This window comes from Pelecanus crispus, chromosome 1 (assembly GCF_030463565.1).
Source record: "Pelecanus crispus isolate bPelCri1 chromosome 1, bPelCri1.pri, whole genome shotgun sequence".
NCBI lineage: Eukaryota > Metazoa > Chordata > Aves > Pelecaniformes > Pelecanidae > Pelecanus > Pelecanus crispus.
Genome location: NC_134643.1, coordinates 107580207 through 107602600, shown reverse-complemented (window position 1 = coordinate 107602600; position 22394 = coordinate 107580207). Strand labels below are relative to the sequence as shown.

Here is a 22394-nt window from a genome sequence, read left to right as displayed (position 1 = left end):
GCAGACTCCCAGAGCCTCTGAGACCGAGTGCTGTTCATGTCTCTTATGAAAGCCTCTGGTCCCCTGATGAAACAAACAATGGAAACAAAGAGTCCATGGCTTGTGGCTGCGAAGGTTCACAGAGGCCTGTCTTGCTTGTTGCTCTGTATGTTTTCCACTGCAGCGACCTCACGCTATCCAGCCCGTCAACACGACATGTCCACAACAACTTCAAACCACGAGGGACATCCTCGTCGGGAAATCATTCTGAGAGGAAAGAGAGAAGAGAAATGTCAACAGGAAAGCACTCATGGAATGGACAAAGAGGCAGATGTAGCTTTGACAGAGACACAACCAACAGCCAACAGCCTTGTCTGCTCACACCCCTGTCCTCTCTCACACGTGCCACTTAAGCTCAGGCCTAACAGCCAAGCTGCTCTAGTGACAAGGTCTCCCCCATGGAACAGGCTTCAGCCAGCTCCCCTTCCCCGACAGCCATGAACTCATCAGTCCTCACTAGACTGTGGCAGGATGTTTTGCACTTGCTGGTATCCTGCATGAGGAATGCCTTTGGCATGCATTGGCCATACACGTGCTCATGGGCACGCACCCACACGGGTCTGTCATCTCACCCCTTTCAGAAAGACCTGAGGTCTCTTTACACCATGCCTTGCTACTAGCCCTGTCCCAGTCCAGAAGAACAGAACCTCTCAACCCTTCCTTAACAAGGGTCGAGGGCAAAGCAATGCCCTGTAATTTCTATAAGCCCTGGGTAAGTTCCCTTCCCTACAATGATCCTCCTAAACCCTAGATAAATTCCCACTTCCTTGGATCACCAGGCACCACAGATGCCAAAAACATCCCTTACCTCCCCAGTCCCAGGCACATCTGTCTCTCCCCTCCGTCGTGGAGTCCTGTGTAGGAGCTATTTCCCCTTCTGGCCTCCGGCACCCCCAGTGACTGCCCTCTTCCCACAGTGACTACCCTTACCTGGGCTTCCCCACACTCAGACTCCAGGCTCTACCCTCCTGGAGAGCCCCACTGCCCCTAAACTCTGGTTAGTAACCCCTGCCTGGTGGCTCCCCGCTCAGCCTATTTGGATCAGGAACACCAGACGTGGCCTCACTGTTTTCTTGGGGTCCTTTTTCCTCTTCTTGTCAGAGGCGTTGAGGTAGGCCTGCTCCCTGGCCCTGTACGACGGGCCTCGGCTCAGCTCCCTCTCGCTGTACGGGGGCAGGGTGTCCTCCCCTTCCTCCTGCTGAGGTGGTGGTGGTGGCTGCTGCGGCTGCTGCTGCGACTTCTCGGCTTTGTAGGTAGAGGGTGGTGACCAGGCATAGTATGTTCCCCCTCCTCTCTGGCTGGCCTGCGAGCTCAGCTTCGAGGGGGTTTCACTGTGGTCACTGCTCTCATCGTAGCTCCGGGATTTCCTCTCCAAGACACTGCTGAGGTAGGAGTGATCGTATTTCTGGCTCCCTCCGGGCGTCCGGCTCACCAGCCTGGGCAGGTGCTTCTCCTCATGGGCCCGTCTCCGGGGTGGGCTGTACGACCAGCCCCGATCCGAGTCCGTCAGCGGCTCTCGGTTCCCTCTGCTACGCTTGGTGTAGTACTCCTCCATGGAGCTATCCTGGTGGGGCAGCCCTCCACCTCGGCCGCCGTGCGACTCTGACCGCTCGAAACGCCGAGTTTCCTGGCTGTCTGCCCGCCGGGTCCGCTGGCTGTAGGACTCCGCAAAGGCTGCCAGCTCATCCATAGAGACGGCTGGCACTCCCACAGAGAAACTCTTACGGGACAACATCTCGGACTTGGATCTCTGCTGGCTGGAGGAGGGAAGAGGTAGTGTTAGAAAGCAGGATTCAGCTGCGCTCATCCCCTCAGCTGCCTTCACAGACAACGGAGAGAAACAGGCACTCCTGGGGCATGAATCATCTGACCTCTTTTCATCGTCTTCTGTAGGAAGAGATGCATTACATCCTCGAAATCCCTGCTTCTCTCTGCTGACTGTAAAGGCAGCTTAGTGCAGATAGCCCAGACTCTACATGTCTAACATTACCCAAGATTAATCCCAGAGTGCACCTTCTTTGTCCCCCAGTAGGCAGGGCTGGACTTGCTTCTCCTTGGCCCTAAAGCTTGTAGGTGTATATCCTGCTGGGAAAACCCAAGAACCTGGCTACAGAAGCTCACAGCAGGGCAACTGTGAAGCAGGTTTAAAGAGAGTGAGCTGGCACAATAGCCCAGTACTGAGGGAAGGAAATCCCTGCCATTGCTTTCGAGAGACTGGGCTGCTGGTACGCGAGGGAAGGATGCGATCTCTCTCTTCTAGGCACCAGAGTGCCAGTCCTTTAGGCCTGGAGTACAGGTCTTGCTGCACCAAAGCACCAGGGTGTGACTTCTAATAAAGCATACCAGCACTGGGAAGTGCTGGAGGGATCAGGTACAAACCTCAAGAGAGCACTTTGGGAAGGGTGGCTTGGTTTCCTATTGATCTCACTTTTACATCCCACCTGGAATGGGGCTGGTACCTAGCTTTGCCCAGCAGGGTAGTCTTCAGCAGGCTTGTGGGAATCAGATTCGTTCTGACCTCGTCGAATGACATAGCCAGTTTTCATGTTTCTCTCGAACCCCTCTGTCCTGCTAAGCAGAACCAGAACAGCAGGAAAGGGAGAAGAGCTACCAGTCTGTCTGTCCCTTCTGCTTTCTTTACTGCTTTGCCAGATATAGCTGCCTCCCAACATGGCACTCCTCACCTGTGCCGGAAACTGTCCCGCTCATCTCTGTAATCAGAGACAGCCTGTGATCTTGATGTGCTGCCCCCGCCCATCACTCCTGCCCAGTATTCAGCATCGCCATCCAGGTCCCCTGCAGGAGGCAGAGGTTTCCTTCGCACCTGGCGGTAGGGCTGCCGGAAGTTCAAGTCGTCTTCATGCAACGAGCTGAGTTCAGAGATGGTGTTGTTATCTGCAGGGGAGGTTGCAGAAAAGAAATGAGGCAGGCAGCACCTGATAGCATGTGTGAGAGGGGAGGAGAGGACAGGAAGGCTGTGGTGAGCCCAGGTGCAGCTTTTTCAGAAAAAAATCAAAATGGAATTCAAGGCCCTTCTCCAAACCCTTGACTGATCCTGCCCAAGACTCTTGGGGCTCAGTTTGGACATAGAGCTGCTGTTATACCTACAGGTCTTCTGAACACCGGCACCCAGGCAGGATATTCTAAGGATATCGCAAACAGCATCAGATGCCTGTGTTCCAGATAACTGAGTTCAGCCTTCATGCAGAAATACCCCCCTCAGCCCTGGTTCAGTAACAGGTGAGCCCTCCGCCCTCGCAAGGTGGGCACTGAGCTTGGTGGAACATCATCACAGCAGTTGTGCCACCTCCCCCTTTCATGGTGTGAGACAGGCTGGCTCTGGATTTGGCCTGACTTGCCCAGCTAAAACAAAAACAACCCCCTCAAAAAAGGATTAAGAAAAAAGTAAGAGACTGTCTGAATCACTGTCAGTCTCTACCCTGTCAAGCACATTGACATCTGGAGGCCTGACATACCAATCTGGAGAGGTCTTTTTATAGTAAATCCTGTGGGTGGAGAAGACAGTGTGCTCAGCAATGACTGTTTTAGAAGTATATATAATTTGTTAGTTATGCCTAATCTGTACAGCGCTTTGATGTAGTGTCATTCCCTAAAGCCCTTATCTTCATTGATTTGCAGGATCTCATGCATCTGTTTTAAATGATCCTCTACCAGTGCCCAATGTGGGTTAGCTCTGTGCGAGCCAGATGCTGCCTGGATGAACTGAGCCCCCAGCCTGCTGCTGTCCTCTACACAGAACAGCTAGAGGCCAAAGAGCAGCACTGCAAGCCCTCCTCATGCACACACCTTGTCCTGCTACTGCACCTGTGCCTCCTAATGTGGAAAGATCCTCACTTGGGTTTGTATTCTGATACCCTGTAAGTGCAGCCTCAGCCTTTACTTAGGGAAATAAAGCTTGCAAGAGGCTATCGAAAACAGTGAGGAGTTCCACACAGAAGCTCAGTTCCGAGTTTGCATCATGTCCCTATTCACCACCCTCCTCCCCTTTACCTGCAGTTGTCTGACTGCCAAGCTGTCAGTACTGATGCATGCACCACCTTTGACCTTATGTTGACCAAAATCTGATAATCTCCTGGTTTCCTGAATCTTTCTTGTAGTCCCTGCTCCTTCTGCAGGGCAACAGCCACTCCAAACTACCTTTCTGCATCCTTCAAACCACACTGTGGTCATTGCAGCCCACAAAACACACTTTCAGTAAAATCACCCCTCTCCTATTCTGCCATGCTGGCAATTTGCAGGCACCACACTGTAAGACATATAGAAATTGTGAAGACAATATCCCAGCTATTATCACACCACAGGCTGTGGGGACTTGGCTTTTCAGATGTTGATGATCCAAAAGTTCAATTATCCAAGTGGACAATTTTCATGAACATCTGAGTATCCCTCACCTTGTTTGCTCTAATAAAGGATGATTAGGTAAGCAGCAGATCTTTCAAATCAGAACATACCTGTAGATGCCTAAAATCTACACTTATCTACCCCAAGTACCATATCCTGGACATCATATCCTAGAGGCTGGCTCTAAGGCAAAGCCAGTGAACTTTTAACTATGAATTTGCCATTTTTTCAGGTCGGTGGAAAAAAAAATCAAACCATGCTTGTTCCTCACATCGTTCTCGCATCCTCCTAGCTGGGTCAAACTGAGCCAGTTCTTTCTCAACATAGTACAGCACCTTCATGGAGTCCCTTTCCTTGTCAGTCTGGATCCTGTACCCTTTGCGCACTGCTAGGGAGAAAAGAAAAGCATTAGAGGAAAACACATTTAAGTTCAAGGAGATTTTCTGACAATATTGCTTCTATAGCTGAGTTCACATCTGCAGGCAGGTAGGCTGCATCTTCCAAAACAGATTCAGTCCCTGCTTCAGAAGAAATTTGTCTGTAATGTGGGATGCAAAGTTGTGAGCAGCTGCATCATTTATAAACTTTGCAGTAACAGCAAAAATGGTTTGGAAATGCCCCATCTGTACAACCAAATGCATCAAGTGCTGTCATTGCCACTGAGTGATTCCACCTCCCACAGAGGATGGCAGAGAGAAAAGTACCACTCATTTCCCCTTCCTCAGCACTACAGAAAGGATTCATCATGATATGGGAGAAGCAGTCCCAGAAGATCAGGCTTCCTCTATGCCGCAGGGCCTGTAAGCTCCCAGTCTACAGGGGAAGCAGGTGGCTGAGCATTTGGGAGCTGTCACTCTGCAGGACCACTCCACCCTCCCATCCCTATGAATTCTGCTCACACAGGTTGAAGAGCATGTGGTAGGAGAAGCTCCAGAGAATACAGAAAGAAACACAGAAAGTCCCACAAAGCACATTGCACTGCTTTGAGATTTATACTGAATCCAATGATGGGGCCAATCAGTTCACTGGGTAACTGTGAAACTGCTTGCTCTGGCATTCTTTACGCGCTTTATTTTACAGAAAAGGTGTGTCTCACATGTACACTAAGTGCTTGACTCCATTTGCAGGGAAAGTCTGGACAGCTTTTTTTGTTTTTCCACATTCCTGTGTGTAGAAAAGAAGCCCCTACATGCCTGTAGCCACAGCAGCTCTAACGCTGGCAGGCTGGCTCCATGCACGCTTTACCTGCTAACCCTATGAACAGCCCAACTACTTCAAGGCAGGTCTATAGTCAGCAAGCAGAGAACTCTACCTATCGGGACTTTGAAGAAAATAAGGCTTTTATAGCAGATTATTTAACAAAGGTCTCAGCCTGGGGCTATTTCAAGATTGACAGAAACACAGGTCTCAGTACAAAAGAGGACTACAACCCTCAAATTCAGCCTCATTAGAGAACTGTCATGAAGACAATTCACCTAGCACTGCAAAATGGAACCTGCCTGCCTTGCATGGGGCTAAATATGTTCCCTCATGTGAATATTGCAGTTTTGCATGAGTGCTCCTCTTGTGGCACGATTTAAATACCTGGACAGTGGTTTTGAGCCAACCTGTTCTTTCTGTTTTATTCCACACCCCGATACATCAAGCTACTAACATATGGGTTTGGTAGTACATTGCATAGTATGCACTGTGTGGGCTGAACAAGGACTTGGCAGAGGTATTCTCAGGCACCTTCTGTCCTAAACTGCTGTGCATGTGTTTGTGCACTATTAAATAACCATGCTCTGCTTCAGAAATGGCTGTTCCATAGAAATGGGTAGAACGATTCCTGTAATAATCCCACAAATTGCTTGAGGAGGAAAGTGCTTTACTGTGGGTTTTGACTGTGCACATGTAAGGTAAGTAACTACATCTTGAAATATTACCTGTGTATCTGTACTTGGGAAAGGTATTAGAAGTTAAAATATAATATGGATGTATCAGGGTCCTGCTTTCAATGTGTCTCCAGATAGCGTAGCTGACAGCAGTCTGGAGTTTCGCTGTGTTTTATTATCCCCACGAATGTGTGCACAATGACTGCAAATGCACACAATGATTTACAGAACACAAGGAACGCTGTCTCTGCCTGCCAAAATGGAAGACCATCACGTCTCCTGAAGTGAGGCTGCTGCTATGAAGAGGAGCTGGATTGACTGGCCTCAGAAGCAAAGACTCCTGCTGCACTGCCCGAGCAACAGCAAGGCAAGCTCTCCACTTCACCTCACCATCGTGGCTTACCTCTGTCTGGTAGCTTGCCAGGAAAGAGGCCTCTCGCTATTCTTTCTTCTGATGTGCCTACCAGGAGCTCAGCTAAGCTGCCACCTCATTTACACTGGCCAGCAAATGACCATCAGCTGGAAATGACTTTGACCTACTAACAACCTTTGGGGAACTTGAACAGGCAGCTTCCAGAATCTGTCTCCCCAGAGCCACTACTTGCGCTGAGGCTGTGCCAAGTATCTATTTAGGCAACATCTATAGCTCCTGGAACTGATGGGGAATTAACTAGGCTTCATGCTAGCTTCATGCTTGACTTGCTATTGGAGCCGTGTATCAAAAGGCAAATGAATTTCTTGGGTTAATTCTGTAAGCATCTAGAAATTAACTTTGGATTTAAATCTGCAAAAATGACCGTGAACGGCTCATAAAAAGTATTTTCCATTATAGATGAAGCATATTTTGTCTCTACGTTTATTTATTAAATACTTCTCGCAATGATATTGAATGTTCAACTTATTAAATCTCTTTATTATTCCTTCGTGTGAGAACCAAAGATATTATTGTTTCCTCCTCACACCCTTCTTCATCTGTAAATTGCCATAACCCTTTAATAAGGTCTGGCTATTTTTAGGCCCATCTTAATTATAAGGGAAAAAAAGACGCAGAGGTGTTAAGCACTTGTCCAGAACCATCCACTGAAGTCAAAGGGAATGGAACATTCTTCCCTGTTAGACTATATTTTCTTCTCCTGAACAGTTCATAAATTTCTAATGTTTGTGTTTAACTAGACACTTTTTTTATTCTTCTGTGGGTGGAACCAAGTCAGCCAAAACTGTAAGCCGTTTCCCTCCCCAGAAAGGACAGCACTAATATTTTTTTCAGACAAGTGTAGTTAGGAAGTAAATGATGTCTCATCCTTATACACTTTCCATATTAAAGGTCTGGAGTCCAGCTCTCAGACCAAAAGCTTCCCTGTGTGCATGGTTTAAGGAATCTGTGCAAAAGTCTTCAGGAAACCACTGCCTTTAAAATAGAGCATACATTCTAACTTATGTGCTGCCGACAGTCTTCTAAGTAAGAGAGCTGAAAGGTTTGGTCTTTTTTTTTCCCCTGTTCAGCCCTAAGTTTAGGATGGAGTTCCTAGGCTTCACTGGAGCTTTGTCACACAGATTTTATGTAACCCTTGACGAATTTTCTAAATATCCTCATGCCTGAGTTTGCTCACTAGATCACCTCACAGGGGTCGTTTATAAGCACAGAAACTATCTAGGGCAAAGGCTGTCCTTTTTAGCCTGGCAGCCAGGATTACAGAATTCTCCAGTCTCTGTACCCCAGCACTTCTGATCCCATTTTTTTAAATAAACTTGACAGAAAGGTTGAAGTCTCAAAGATACCAAGTTTCAGATTAGACCTACGCGGGCTGCATGGAGGACTCGGAGACCATAATTAGTGCGCCTTCTGAGAAAAGGCCTTTATTATAAACTCAACCATTATTTGTTTTGTTTAGCTTGTTGTCTGGCCAACCAGCAAATAAGTAGCTTGGAACAGCCACATAATGTTGTCTCTTCTACAGCCTGTAATTAGGGGATATTCTGGCATTATGGAGGACCTTAAGAGAAAAGGAACAGGATGCAGGGTATCACCCTTCCTTAGCTCCAGAGTTCAAGGAACACCTTGAACAACAGGTGCATGATCCAGGCTAAGGGTTTGTCCATATTACTGCAAAAAATATTAATTAAAAATAAAAAAAAGCTTAAGAACCTCTGTTGTCTTGCCACAATTGTTAAAACTCTGTAATAATGGTTTTGTTTGCAATACGTAGTACTTCCTGTCAAGTCCTGAGTTGAGGGATTAAGTCCAGGCAGCTGATTTGGATTACGTAATAAATGCATCTTTCTGCGTAATGAACATGGGATGCTAAAAGCCGTTCCATTTGGTTACCAAACACATCTACAGTTTTTCATTCTGCATTTGTGCTCTGCTAGTAATGTACAGCAGAGACAAGACTGGGGCTGTGATCTGACTCTTAAAAAATCCCTGGAGTTCCCACGGCCAACACCATGCTCTACATGGAGTGACATTTTTCACAGGAGAAAAAAATTAAGCACTGTGCTGTCATTCATCATTTTCTGACAAAGGTTTCTGAATTGGATACATTCTGCTTTGGATCACTGATTGATTTATTTCCTATTTCAAAATGCTCCATTCCAGAGCTCTGTTTTGATTTCAGTGGGAAAAAAAAGCATGATTGTTGAAGGAAAATACTTTTTGTAGCTCCAGAAAGGTTAATACACTGACCGGGGCAGTGAAAGGATGTGTAGGGTTGTTCCAAAAGCTTAATTATTTGATTACGCTACTTGGTCTTGTCTTTTCCAAAGTGTCCTATCAACACATTGTCACGAGCAAATTTAACAATTGATAATTAGGCTGGTGCTTTGAAATCCAACATGTGGCTGGATCAATGGCAAACATACTCTGTCAGTATGGTGACTCTACATGGTGAGAGTCACTTCTGCTGCAGCATCTTTGAATTTAGACAGCCACTCTGATCCTGAAATGCTAGCATGTGGCTAAATAGCTACCCTCTTTTTCCTTCCTTTGCAGTGGGAGAAGTGACCCTCACCAAGATAGAGTCATCATACTGATACTCTGTGTCTGACATTGATCCACAACTCCTTTCTAGTTAGAAACCTTTTATCACTCACATTTCACAAATTCAAAAGCTGAACAAAAAAGTGACCTACTGACTTCTGTAAGGTAGGGGAGCGGGTCCAGCCCCAAATGCTCTTGGGCAGAAATGCTGAGGGAGCATGTCCCCATGCCCAAAATGATGCTATGGGGACAGTAAAACACGCTGCAGCAAAAACTGCTGCCAGAGGGCAAGCAGTGCCCTACAGAGGGTAGGAAGAACAGTTTAGCAAGAGAGAGCAGCTTCCAAGGCATCAGCTCTAAGGGGAAAACAGCCACTGCTCCTCTGCTCCTCTAAAATCATCTTCATCCTTTTGTCCTCCGCAAGTAAATGTTTGCAGCAGTAATGAGAGGGGTCCCAGGCATGAACTTGGCCTCCCATTCCCTACTGACCTAGTTAGACATCCACAAATTGACCCTGTGCTGATGGCATTAGAAAAGTTGGACCATGTGGCCCTAAGGGATGCAAATTCCATTGTCAGAGCCAGGATTAAAATGCAGTTTTTCTGTGTTTCCTCTGTTCATACCACTCTATCAGTGACAATCATTCTTCCCTTTCCCAGCCCAGCTCCCAGTAAGAGGACTGAATGTTGTGCCTGGCACTGCAAATTACCATTTTGGCTTCCTCCGCTGGAGTCACTTGCGGCTAAGGGAGGGGGGTGCGACTTATCCATCAGCACAGCAGGAGATGGGACACCAGCTACAGGAACACTGGGTATGTAGTATGGACCTGGCATGGAAGAGACTGCAGGAGGGTACCCAGCTTTTGCTGCTTTGCCTGCTACATACACTGAAAAAGAAAAAGAATAGCAGTCACCATCACAGCAGCCTCCCACGGACCCACACGGCACGTGGCCGAAACCTGCATATCACCAACATTGGTGACAACCCAGCAGGAGACAACTGGACAAATGAAATGACGAGGACCAATCTGAATTTCTCTAAGCCTCAAAGGGCACTGAGGGGAGTTTTAAAAATGCACACAGCAGGTCAGACAAGCACTGCAAGATGCCCAGCAATTGAAAGACATTCAGGGTGTAACAGCCGGCATTACCGCTGCCATGACTTAGTGGCAGTTCAGCTTTGAAAACAACTGATGACTCAAGCAGCAGGGATGAGGCTCATGAAACTTGACAGATCTGCCTGTGCCTGACCAGGAACCTCGCTGGGTTGCAAGGATTTTGCACTCTTGTAGAGGGCAGCTGCTTTGTATTGCCAGGAAGAAACCTCCCAGGATGCTCTTAGCTCTGACCTGCAACATTCACTGACACGACAATAACTTCGGAAGGGGAGCATGACACTTTGGAGAAGCAGGCGCAGCTGCCAAGGCAGGGAGGGCTCAGGGAATTACATTTGTAATTAACTTTGAGCGTTCAACCATTGAGCAATAGGTCAGATGCTTCACTCCCTAAGAACTAGTTCTTTAGCCAAGCAAAATGCTCAGGGCAAAGGAAGCAATATTAGCAGATCCTCCTCCTGTTCTGCCAGGGAGCAGAAGTAGTGCAGGAGAAGATTTGCACCAGGCTTGGACAGGGTCACTCACACGCCCGGGGACAGCAGCAGGACTCAGGACAGCAGGGGCAGCGGACGTAACAGCAGCAGCTGTGTGGGCAGCACTGGCACCAGCAGATCCCCACCAGGAGGAAGAACAGGAATGCCCCCAGGATCACCAGGCCCACAAAGACCCACTCTGGAAAACAAGGGGAGAAAGAGAGATACTTACAGGATTGCACGTTGCTGTGGAAGGGAACGTCAGCAACATCCTCCCGGGGAGAGCACAGGGGCAAAACAGATAGGTGAATAACAGAAGTGGACTTCCTGCTGGTCTAGGACAACGTCCCCCTCTGTGCCCAAGCACAAATAGCACATGACAGTGAGAAATGGAGCTACAGAAATGTGGTCCCTTCCTGAGACGTCTCTGGCTGGCTGAGAGGTGAGCAGCACGGAGGCAGGAGCTCTGGTTCCCCAGCACAGAAACCCTTCACCCCATGGCAGACCTGTACGAATGCCGCAGGACGTACTCCATTAGCATTTGGATCTCATCAAAGACTCATTCATCCCGGCCATGTTCATGCCCTGCTTGTGTGTTTGTTCCCTACCCACATTCTAGTTTTAATGGGACAAACGATGGTGAAAAGCATGCTATAAATAGCCCAGTAAATGAGCCAGGCCTGCCCCTTCGCAACTAGGCCCACGCATGCAATTATTCTTTTGAATGTGCCGAACGAACATCCTATTCAGGCGCTGCAGCCAGCCAGGAAACCTAACAATCACTTTCCCTCTCCCCCCACCGCCCCTCCACTGAAGCCTCAGATGATGTCTGCCAGGCCCCAAAAGGGAACGGCTGAAAAACACCCTACAAGTGAAAGCACAGAAGAGCTGGTCCACAAAAAACGGGATGGGGTTTGAATGGGAAGGGGAGCAAGAAATGGTTTTTCAAACTTTGCTGCTGGGAAATCTGCAGCGGCAGCAGCCGTGGTGGGAGCAGGTGCCCAGCCGGTGCCGGGGCAGCTCCCAGCTCTGCATCTGGCCACCCCACACTTTGCAGGGGATTGCGTGCACAGGGCTGCGCCTACCACCACATGGCAATTCCCCGGATTAAGGGAATGGCCAGTGAACACATCTGGACCGAGAAATTTCAAGACTTTGAATGTATAGGAGGCCTGGACTTGGGTTTATGTCAGAAAGATGCACCGATCTACCTAGAAGTCAGACCACTGGTCAGGGAAAATCTATGGAGAAAGACTCCAGGTGTACCTAACTTGGAAAGATGGTAAGAAAGCAAAGAAAGAAGTGGTGGGGCTGCTTTGCAGAGAAAAAAAAAAAAGCAGCAGACCACTGTTTCCAAACAGAAAGGGGTCTCCTGGTACGTTATTACTAAAGATGATTTTAAGATGATTAAGACGGTATTATTTAAGATGTATTGATACAAGGATATCACACTGGAAAAATAGTGCACCTCTCACCTGTGTCGCTAAGCTGAAAATTCAAGGAAAAATGTTCAGCTTGGAACAATCAAAATAGAAGTTTTTCCTAATTTTTAATAAAATGCAAAACCAAGAAGTGTCATTTTTGATTCATCCACAGCATTCTGTTTGAACAGAAGTAAAATTCTTTGCTTTGTTGGAGTTTTCCTTAACTTTTCTACAAACAATTCCCTTTTTTAATGCCATTTTTAATCTAGAAGCTACAATTTCCTTTAAAAAACGTCAGTGAAAGATCTGGCATTTACAAATCAAAACACTTCATTTCAGAAGTGCAAGTGAAATGTTTTATATTTTTTGAATACTTTATTTCTTTTTTGGCTGAAACAGATGAATTTAATTTAAATTTGCAGACAATTTTGGTCCTTGTGGAGTAATTTTTTTTGGTGAAGTTACTATATGCTGAGAAAAATTCAGTTAATGAATAAGGAAATGGCTGGAGGGAAGCATTCATGAATGGAAAAGTAAGAGCTGAGAGGAGATTACTGATACAGTTCCTCAAGTGCTGGTTCTAGGAATCATCTTATTTAATAATTTCAGGAATGACCTTTACACAGAAAATAATGTGTTAATGTATCTTGAGGGTAAGAGGTAGGGAAGCATTGTCACTAAAGATGAAGACTGGCATATGTTATAGTAAGGGCCAGTTGTCCTTGGGCCTACAATCAGAAACATGAAATGTAGCAATATACTGAATTTCAAGGTATGCAGCCATACTTTCAGGGTCACACGTTCAAGGATTAAGAACAATTGCTGTTCTGAACAGGACTTCATTAGCTGAAAACAACTGAAAAACAAGAGAAATGATCCAGTATACTATTCCATCACAGGACAACTGTAACCGCTTATGCAATACCGCCACAAAAATGGCAAATGTAACCCCATACCCAGTAGAGGAGGAATTTCCAGTAGTGTCAAGGAAATATTAATGCCATCATACAAGGCCTCCATGTAACTTCATATGAAGTTACTGATGTTATACAGCTCTGGTCATTTTTGTACAAGAAAAGATGAATTCAGGTTGGAGCAGATGCAAAGAGGGATTTGAAGGGATGAAGGGACTCGATGGCCTGCCTTGCAGCAGGGGAGCTGAAGTTCGCTGTCTTAGTCTATTAAAAAGAAGACCGAGAGCAAACATTGCTGCTGCCTGTAAATATGCTAGGATGATGAATGCTAGGAGGAAAAGCAGGTATTATAGTTAAAGGTCTTCTATAAATGGGCATAAACAGGCTATGAGTAATGTAGATGGAAGCTATACAACATATATCAAAGAAAGCGATCCAATGGGAGAGACAAAGGCCAAACCCAGACCACTCTTAAGCTTGCTAAGCTTATGGAAAGGATGAAATTACACGGCACTCACGATAGCAAGCAAGATAGCGAGCCAGACTATTCTTTCCAGTCCTGTACTTCCTACTCTATGCCAACCCGAGCAGGGCAACAGGTCAGTGGCTTTTTCTTTTGCCATGTTCTCATCTTGTTCTCTACGACCATCATTGATACAGAGAAGGAGGTGAAATAGTATCGCATGACAGAAGTGGCCAGCCACAGCTATGCAATGAAGCTCAGGTGTCAGATCTCCAGAGCTATTAGTGAACAGTTCACAACCACTCCATAAAGGATAAAAGCCTGGTAGAAGAAAAAAACAAACAGCAAGTTCATTGTAAGTGCATCTGTGGTCTCTCTGAGAAGGTTCTAGGAGTATAAAGGGAGGTCAGGTTAATATGTACATTGCACATTGCTAGATACTCACTCAGCACCAGGAGTGGATGTTTGAAACCAGTGTCCCAGCCACAGGGACCTATGAATCCCAAAGGATTTTACTTTACAGGAAGTTAGACCATTTGCTTCTCTGATGAGGTTAAGAAAACAGCAACAGAGCCTGCTGGCGCCTCCTTTATGCACAAAACTGGGATTCAACCACTTTTACCCGCAATTCCCTAATCCTTGCTTCAGTACAACTGTTGCCTTCTGTCACAGCCCTTCCAGAGACAACTGTGTAACCCTGAGATTCAAATGACTATCAAGCTGAAATGCTATGTGTCCTTGCTGTCTGGAAACTACTGTTTTGTGCTTGCAGGAGCACCTGCTTTTGTTTATTCGGGTAACAGGCAATGCTAACAGCTGAAATGTGGTTTGCTGCTGCCTTTTACACTTTCTTATACCCATGCAGTGAGGGTACCAGAAAGCTACCTGACCAACACACAAGAATTTTATACCCATCCAATAAAATTGTAAATAGTGTGGGGGAAAAAAAGTATTAGGCAACAGAGAATCAACTTTTGTCTATGCTGAAAAGACCAAACCCTCTCCTGCCATGCTGAACTTCCAGGGAGCTTTGGGTTACACTGGAGGTGGAGGAGTGTCTGGGATTTTGGGGTTTTTTGGTTGTTGTTGGTTTTGGTTTCTAAGAATGCATTTTTAGTGGCATACAGGGAATGAATCACATTCTGTTCTTGTCTTTGTCTGCCTTCGCTCCGTTTGCATCTCTGGGACAAACTTGAAAATAGCTTCACACGTTTATGCAGAGTTGCATTTTTGCACAAATGTGTGAAAGAAACACTCCTTGGGCACTGTCAGGGGATGATCAGATGACTTAAGGGCTAAATGTTCTCACAGCTTTTCCTTTCAAGGACAATCTGTTGCACAGTCTCTGCTTCCTCTGCAAGGAGTGCCAGAACTGGTGGCTCTCATTAGTTTGGCTAGCAAGGGGTTTAGGATGGGCAAAGAGCTTTCATGTCTGGTCCAACCACCTGGTGTTACCTAGATAATGCCCTGGCCATGCAGCACAAGAGGGGCTGTGCCACTGATGGGTTGCTAACCAGTGCTCTATTTCTAGCACCTCCTGTGCTACCATCTGCGGTGATGGCTATAACGGTACCCGCAGGATAAGGTCTGGGGAGCGGAAGTTAATACTGCAGAAGAGCAGCTGACGTACAAACCCATATGGGCACACAAGGCTGCCGAGGTCTCGCAGGCTGGAGCGGCGTTACCTTTGTGCTAGCAGGGGGAGAGCAGAGAGCTTGATATAGAACCTCCCCTGAGCAGCGCTGGCATTTCTGCTCTCACACTGATCCTGGCATGACATCAACTATCTTTGTATGTTGGCTACCAGCATGGCCATTCCTTTCCCAAGTCCCAGCACCAGCTCTCTCAGATCTCAACCCAACCCACTTTCCCAGTAAGCGATAGGTTTTTCCCTTTTTATCCCCAGATAAAACACACGCAAGAGTGAAACGTACACCACATAAAGATGCTGTAGGATAAACAGACAAGATGACAGAGGACTGGGTGAGCGAAGGGTGAAATGACTGAATACCTGGCATAATCTCCACAGCAAAACTGGGCAAGAGATCAGCAAGCAGCCCTGTCCTGCCTAGAAAAGACAGAAGGAGGAGAACAAGGAAAGAGGTTACTGCAAGAAAAACACATTCCCCAGCCCTGTCTTAGTCTCCAGTCCCCTTCCTCATCAGCCCACTTGCACTCTGTTAAGTGAATTCCTATCAACCACAGATGTCATCCTGCTCGATGCCTGGTGTCTGCCTCTGCACTTCTGCCATTTCTGTGTCCTTGCATTTTATCTTTATCAGCAGAGCTGGGGAGAGAGAATCTGGAACAGAGCTTCTCCTATCTAGGCACAAAATGACAAGAAGAGGGAGGTCCCCTTACCGTGGTTACATGGTAACATCTTTCTGGCGTTATGCCCTACACATGCAAAAAGCTCCTGGAAATGCACAACAGCCCTCCAACAGGATTTAGTTTACTTTAAAAATGTACTGATGTAGTTTGGACGGATGTGAAACATCTTTAACCCAAGGCCCTTGACAAGTCAGCCACATGCATCCAACACCTGTGGGTGGTGCTCTCCATGTGGGGCTCTGCAACTGCGGAGACAGCTCCAGGAAAGGAGTCTTGAAGTGAGTATGTGCTACATTTCAAGATGCACGAGCAGCTTGGTGAGATATAAGGCCAACTTTCAAGTGAGGCAAACCAACCAGGGAAGGATTCATGCAGAAATTTGTGGAATCACTTTGCAAAATGAAAAGGGAAGAAAAAAACCAAGTCAACTTCTCATTTATAACTGAATACAAACAAAATCCAAGCCTAAAGGCAGCTTGGTGCCTACTTGTTTTGGTACTGAATGTCTTGAATATTTCTAATACACAACAAACATCCTGCACGGTGTTCAGCTATAATTTACACACACATGTGCATTGGCAGAACAGCCCTATGTGCAGCTGTGCTGCGTACTCTTTTATGTAGCACCAGGATCACACTAGTTTTTTTAAAGACATGCATAACGTAGGAGAGAGCTGCACTCTGAAGAGAGGCATACATTGTGGATGTAACATAACAGAAGCAGCTAAGGGTAAGCCAGTGCAAAAGTGGTAGAAAGCTACCTTTAACCTCCCCACATGCCCTTCATATCCTGAACTAAGCAGCACTCAGACACAATGACGAACTGGATCCCAAGTTCCTTGGCCTCCAGTCTGTCCTTGAAGCATGTTATAATCAAATTCCCACTGTCCGTTTTTTCTCAGTGCTTCAGCAGAGGTTCTGTAGAGATCAAAAATCCACAAGGATGCCTGCTGGAGCCATAATAAACATACTCTGAATGCAGGCAGTGCTTTGCAACCAATCGCAACTCATCAAAGCTGTCTAGTACTCACAGTAATGCCTAACAACGAGGTGCTCCTGAAGCCTTAGCAAAAGACACAATGCTGATCCTTCAGACAATTTACTGCTTTGAAGGAGGACTCTTGCCATCAGTCTACTGCAACATTTTCATCTACATATACAAACAGTTTAATTAAATTCTTTGCAGTCCATTTTCTGGAAGGATCGAGTGTCCAAACTGCTCACAGCTAGCTTGTTACGGGAAAGTGCTCACATATGCTTTCTGCTCACGAGATACAGGCACGTATACAACATACACGTGGCTTAAGTCTTGGGTGCCACAAGTGGGCTCCAAACACATGCAACAAATGTGTGCCTTGTGTCACAGTATGCTAGATTTACATTACATTCCACGTGCATATTAAATATATTCCTTATTTTCCCAGCATGCACAAAACCATATGCAATTCTCGCATAGGCCTCTGTGTGTGTGTGTGTGTGTGTGTCTGCGAACAACGTACATGTGAACTACATGCATGCAGAGCATATGGGCAGACATGGGCATGCAGCTTGCCTCCCATGTGTTGTTATCTCCACATAGGCTCACATGCAGCCCTAGTCTGAGAGCAGATGCCAACGGACAAATAGCTGGAGGTATACAGGTAATTTAGGGCTGGAATTTGTGGTCCCAGAGCTAAGCCAGTGACACCTATAAGGAGCAGAAGCTCCATCTCACGAGTCCAAATAGACGCCTGCTTTATTTTGAATCTACCTGAAGAGCCTCGATCCCTGCTAGTGCTGGGTCTTACAGTGCCTCCTGATCCCCAGGAAGAACCACATGTTCAAGGAGGAAGCATCATCCCTCAAAAATAACAGTGCTTGAGAACTTGGTAAACTTGTTACAAAGACAGCCAAAGTAGTTCCTCTGTGCTACATATGAGCAGCCAAGTGTTCCCCTGCTTGTGCACCCTCCCTCAGCGCTGCTGAGTATCTGCTTGGGGAGTTCGATCCCCCTGCCTTGCTAGTGGGGCTCGCACAGCCCTGGGGGCCCCAGAGCCACCAGTGGGGGATGCACAAAGCCCGCGAGGGCCCAAGACAGCAGTGAACTCCACCACAGCTCAGCCTCAACTCTGCTGCCTTGCTAGCCCAGCCGACAGCCAGCGAGCACAAAGCCCGCCTCTGGACTGCTGTGCCCCCACAACAGCTTTCAACGCGCCCCAGCTCTCCCCCTTCCCAGTCCTGGGCCGAATTAATTCACTGATAACCCTTCCCCCCACCGTGCACTCCCCCCTCAGCGGGTGAAGCCAACAGGCCGGGGCTGCCGCCACGGCTGCCCCGCGGTTGCCAGGGTGACGGGAGGCTCCCGCCGCTGCCCCTCGCTGAAGCCGAATCCGAAGCCTTCCCTCCCGCCACCGCCAGCAACAAGTGGAGCAAAGGCAGCCGGCGGGCGCAGGGACAGGGCGGCTCTGGGGCGGCAAGGGCTGCCGCTGACTCTCTCTCGCCTGCCCCGTGCAAGCCTGGCCCGGGCATGGGCGCATCCCAAAGCCAGGCAGTAGCTGGCAGAGGGGAGACCGGGACAGCACGGTGCCCAAAGCCGGGGCAGAGAGGACAGGGTGTCAGTGAGAAAGGCCTGCCTTTGGACCTGCAGCTGAATCACAGAATCGTTTAGGTTGGAAAAGACCTTTAAGATCATCAAGTCCAACCATTAACCTAACATTACCAAGTCCACCACTAAACCAATTAAGGGGAGAGTAGCAATTTCATGTTTCCTGGCTTGGTGGCTGGATCATTTTTTAATGAAAGTAAAAACTAGGAATCATTAAGGTTGGAAAGGATCTCTAAGATCATCAGTCCAATCATCAGCCCAACACCACCATGCCCACTAAACCATGTCCCAAAGTGCCACATCTACCCATTTTTTGAACACTTCCAGGGATGGGGACTCCACCACCTCTCTGGGCAGCCTGTTCCAATGTTTCACTACCCTTTCAGTTGAAGAAATTTTTCCTAGTATCCAATCTAAACCTCCCCTGATGCAACTTGAGGCCATTTCCTCTCGTCCTATCACTAACCACATGGGAGAAGAGACCAACACCCACCTCACTACAACCTCCTTCCAGGAGGAGGCCATGGGTGATTGTGGCCACCAAACTCCTGGCTCTCCATGCCCAGGCTGCTCCTTCTGTGGGCATTAAGCTCACCACACTTCTCTCTTCTTTTGTTTTTTTTTTTTTTAAGGAAACTTGAAGGTGGAGGGCTGGGGCTACAAAGCAGTTCATGGGGAGAAAACAATGTAGTAAAACGTCTGGCTAAGAGACCATCTGGCTGCACCACCTCTGCACGGCGGCTCTGCCCGCCCGAGGAAGAGAACCGCAAGCACTCTGAGACGTGGCCGGGCACGGCTGCCAAGACGCAGCTCTGCACCCCTGCGAGGGCTACATGTCCTCTGTGCAAGCTCTCAGCATCGAGCCCCAGCAGATGGAGGGAAGAGGGAATAGATGATGGCCCCGTTTACCAGGGTCGTCCCGGGCGGCTCTGTTGCAGCTAGGAGCTCGTCCTTGTTCCAGCACATATCTGGGACACGCTCCTGTCTCTATTCCCACCGTGCTGCTGCAGGGCTTTACCCGCCCACAGCAGCCTCTCACCAGGCACACCCCACACCCCAGGCCCCAGCCAGCCCCAAAGTGCAAGGGAGCCTGCGAGCCCCCAGTCTGCACCAGCGGAACGCAGCTGGAGAGGGCGGGGAAGAGGAATGGGAGAGGGAAAAGCTGAGGGGATACAGAGCAGGTCCAGAAGGTGCAGAGATACAGAAGAGGTGTGCGAGGACAGGAGTTAATAGGCAGGAGGAGGGCAGGTGACAGAGCGGGAGAGCAAACAGCAGCAGATCTGGGAGGACCTAGAGTCAAGCAGACTATTAGCAGAGAGTCTGCAGAGAAGAGACACAAAAATAATTAGGGTAAGTGGTGCAGCTGAAAAGAAACGATGACATGAATAAAGTAGGTGCAGGTGCAGTCAGGAACATGGCAATTGGGTAAATAAGGGAACATGGTAAATACTGGCAATTGCATAAATGTGATAAATATTGTGTAAACACAGGAAAAACTGTTGAATTGGTTTCCCTGGTGGGGGCTGCCTCTGCAGCCCTACCTGCAGCAGGACCACAGGAGGCAGCAGCTAGAAAGGGAAATATTACTTCCTCAGTGACGGAAAAATTTGCCAAGCCATGCCATAGCAAGAGGCCCCTGGCACAGGACACTGCCCTGAGAGGAGGCTGGAAAGGACAGGAGAGGAAGTGTGGCCCTTTTAAATCAGATACTCTTCCAAGGAAGCTGCTGTGAGATTTATTGGGAGAGTATGGCTCTGCAATGAGTTTCTCTGTGCTCCCTCTGCTCGGAGTAAACTTTATCCTTTATTCCTGTCCTTCTCTTCAATTGGAGGGAGAAACAGCAGCAGCCCTTCTTGGAGATCAAAGTTTTAGCAGGCAACAAAGACCTCCAAGGAGGCTGTTGCCACGGCTACCTTAGTAACAGAGGTCTTTTAATCACGCCAGTCTCCTTTGTGAGCAGCGTGTGGCTGTCACAGGCAAATAAGGAGGAAAAGAGGGGTAAAAAACCTTGGCAACAAGTAGCACTTCTAAATGGCGTGAAATAAAGAACTAGGAGTAGCCCGGGCTAGGACAAGGGGGACTGGACCCAGATTACAAAGGTGGCAGCACAGTGGTCTGTGGCAGGGCAGCAGCACCTAATGTGGACAGGATGAGCACTTTGGGGGTGGGAGGACACCAGCAGCCTCCCTGGAATCAACGCCTTTCCTGGATTTTTAAGTGGAGGGCTCCCATGCCGATCGCTTCCTTCGCCTGCTGGCACTACCCGCTTTCGGTCACAAAGGCGCAGCTCAAGGTCGGAGAGCCTTGCTGTGAAGTTGCTCAGAGACACCTCCCCGGGTGAGATCTGGCCCTCTCATCCCCAACACATGGCCAACAGCACTGACATCTCTGCCAACCGCTGTGACCAAGTACTGGCTCAGATGCTACTGGCAGCTTTTCAGCGAAACAGAGCAAAATCCTAAAACCATCCTCTTGTAAGGGAAAATTCTGCCAAGAACTTTTCTGTCTCCGAAACCACATCAACTTTATAATATAGTCTCTCCTGGCACACAGGAGACTCCAAACCTGGCTATATTTATACCAGCTATTGAGTCACTTTGCTGAGTAAGAACTGTCTTATTAGCATTGCACACCATACACACGTCCCAGTAGAGATTTATCCTCTCTGAAAGCCAATGCATGTCTCTATTAGTACATTAATTACTGTGCAATGTGCTGTGTATATGTATCTACATTCTTTCCTACCTACAGGTGTTAGACTTGATAAACTTTGGTTTTAGCCTATAGCAGTATTGGCTGGTAATACAAACTGCCAAAGATGTCAGCTTACCAATGTTAAGTGCCAGCTGAATTTGGAAAATAACAAAAAACTCAAGTGCTAATTGTTGTTATTTAAAGCATAACAATGGCAGAAGCTGAAGCTTCTTAAAGTTTAATTATAAAATAATATTTCACTAATATATCATTTATGTAGTATTAGCTGCCGAATTGGATGGAAAAAAAGCAGGCAATAGCTGTCTAGCAAAGCACATGTATAACTAACCAAAGTATCAAACCAACATCTGGGATTAGTGGATCACTTTCCTGCCTCTTCTAGGAACTTGACACATCCTTGGGAATGAAGCCACTGTTTTGTGAAGCATGCCTAAGCTATGTAAAATCTCATAATGCAAACATTGCCGAGCTTGCAGAGACCAGGGTAGCCAGCTGTGCCTAGCTATACCTACAGCCATTGCTCTATAGCTGTACCAGCTTCGGAAGGGAGCAGTATAGCTGCTTTCACACGACCCTGCACCTGATTAGTAAATTCCAGCTCTTGGAAAGGCTTACTGGGTTATATGCAATCTCATGCAATTAAGCTAGACTGCTTCCTGATGGTGAGCTGGGTCACATGAAGTTAGGATGGGGTATCCGCTGACACTGCCCTGTGTTTCTGATTCAAAGGTTACTCCAGGCACCCTGCATCCACTGCACTGGTACACTTGAGGTTCCCTTCACCAAAGGCTGCAATGAATCACTTTACTGAAGCCCACTGACATTCTCATGTAAAAATCAGTGCACAGGTGCGACCAATAACGATTTGATTAATAGCACTGCCTGTGTTTCAAGAAGCAGGACACCCAGCCGCTAGCTACTAAGACAGAAACGTAGACTTTCTTAAATTTAGGCTTCAGCCTTTTTGATTCAATCACATTAGTTCTAAAAAATAACAATGTATGAAGTTGTAAATGGATTCACTAGCCCAGCTGTAATGTCAGCAAAGGGTTCTACATTTCTAGTAAAACACGAGTGCAAAGAGCACCACTTGACTCCAGTAGTGGAATTGCTAAGCTCTGTTC

General features: G+C 47.4%; 1 protein-coding gene across 1 annotated transcript in view; it reads right to left on the bottom strand.

Moving 5' to 3' along the window:
* Window positions 1-210: 210 nt before the first annotated feature.
* ILDR2 (immunoglobulin like domain containing receptor 2) overlaps window positions 211-22394 on the bottom strand; it is a 36236-nt gene continuing 14052 nt past the window's right edge. The window contains exons 4-10 of the mRNA XM_075723022.1: window positions 15652-15708; window positions 10892-11038; window positions 9962-10138; window positions 4673-4789; window positions 2724-2934; window positions 1106-1796; window positions 211-246 (exon numbers count right to left, since the gene is read on the bottom strand). Coding sequence (XP_075579137.1) covers window positions 211-246; window positions 1106-1796; window positions 2724-2934; window positions 4673-4789; window positions 9962-10138; window positions 10892-11038; window positions 15652-15708 — 1436 coding nt within the window. The remainder of the gene's footprint in view (window positions 247-1105; window positions 1797-2723; window positions 2935-4672; window positions 4790-9961; window positions 10139-10891; window positions 11039-15651; window positions 15709-22394) is intronic.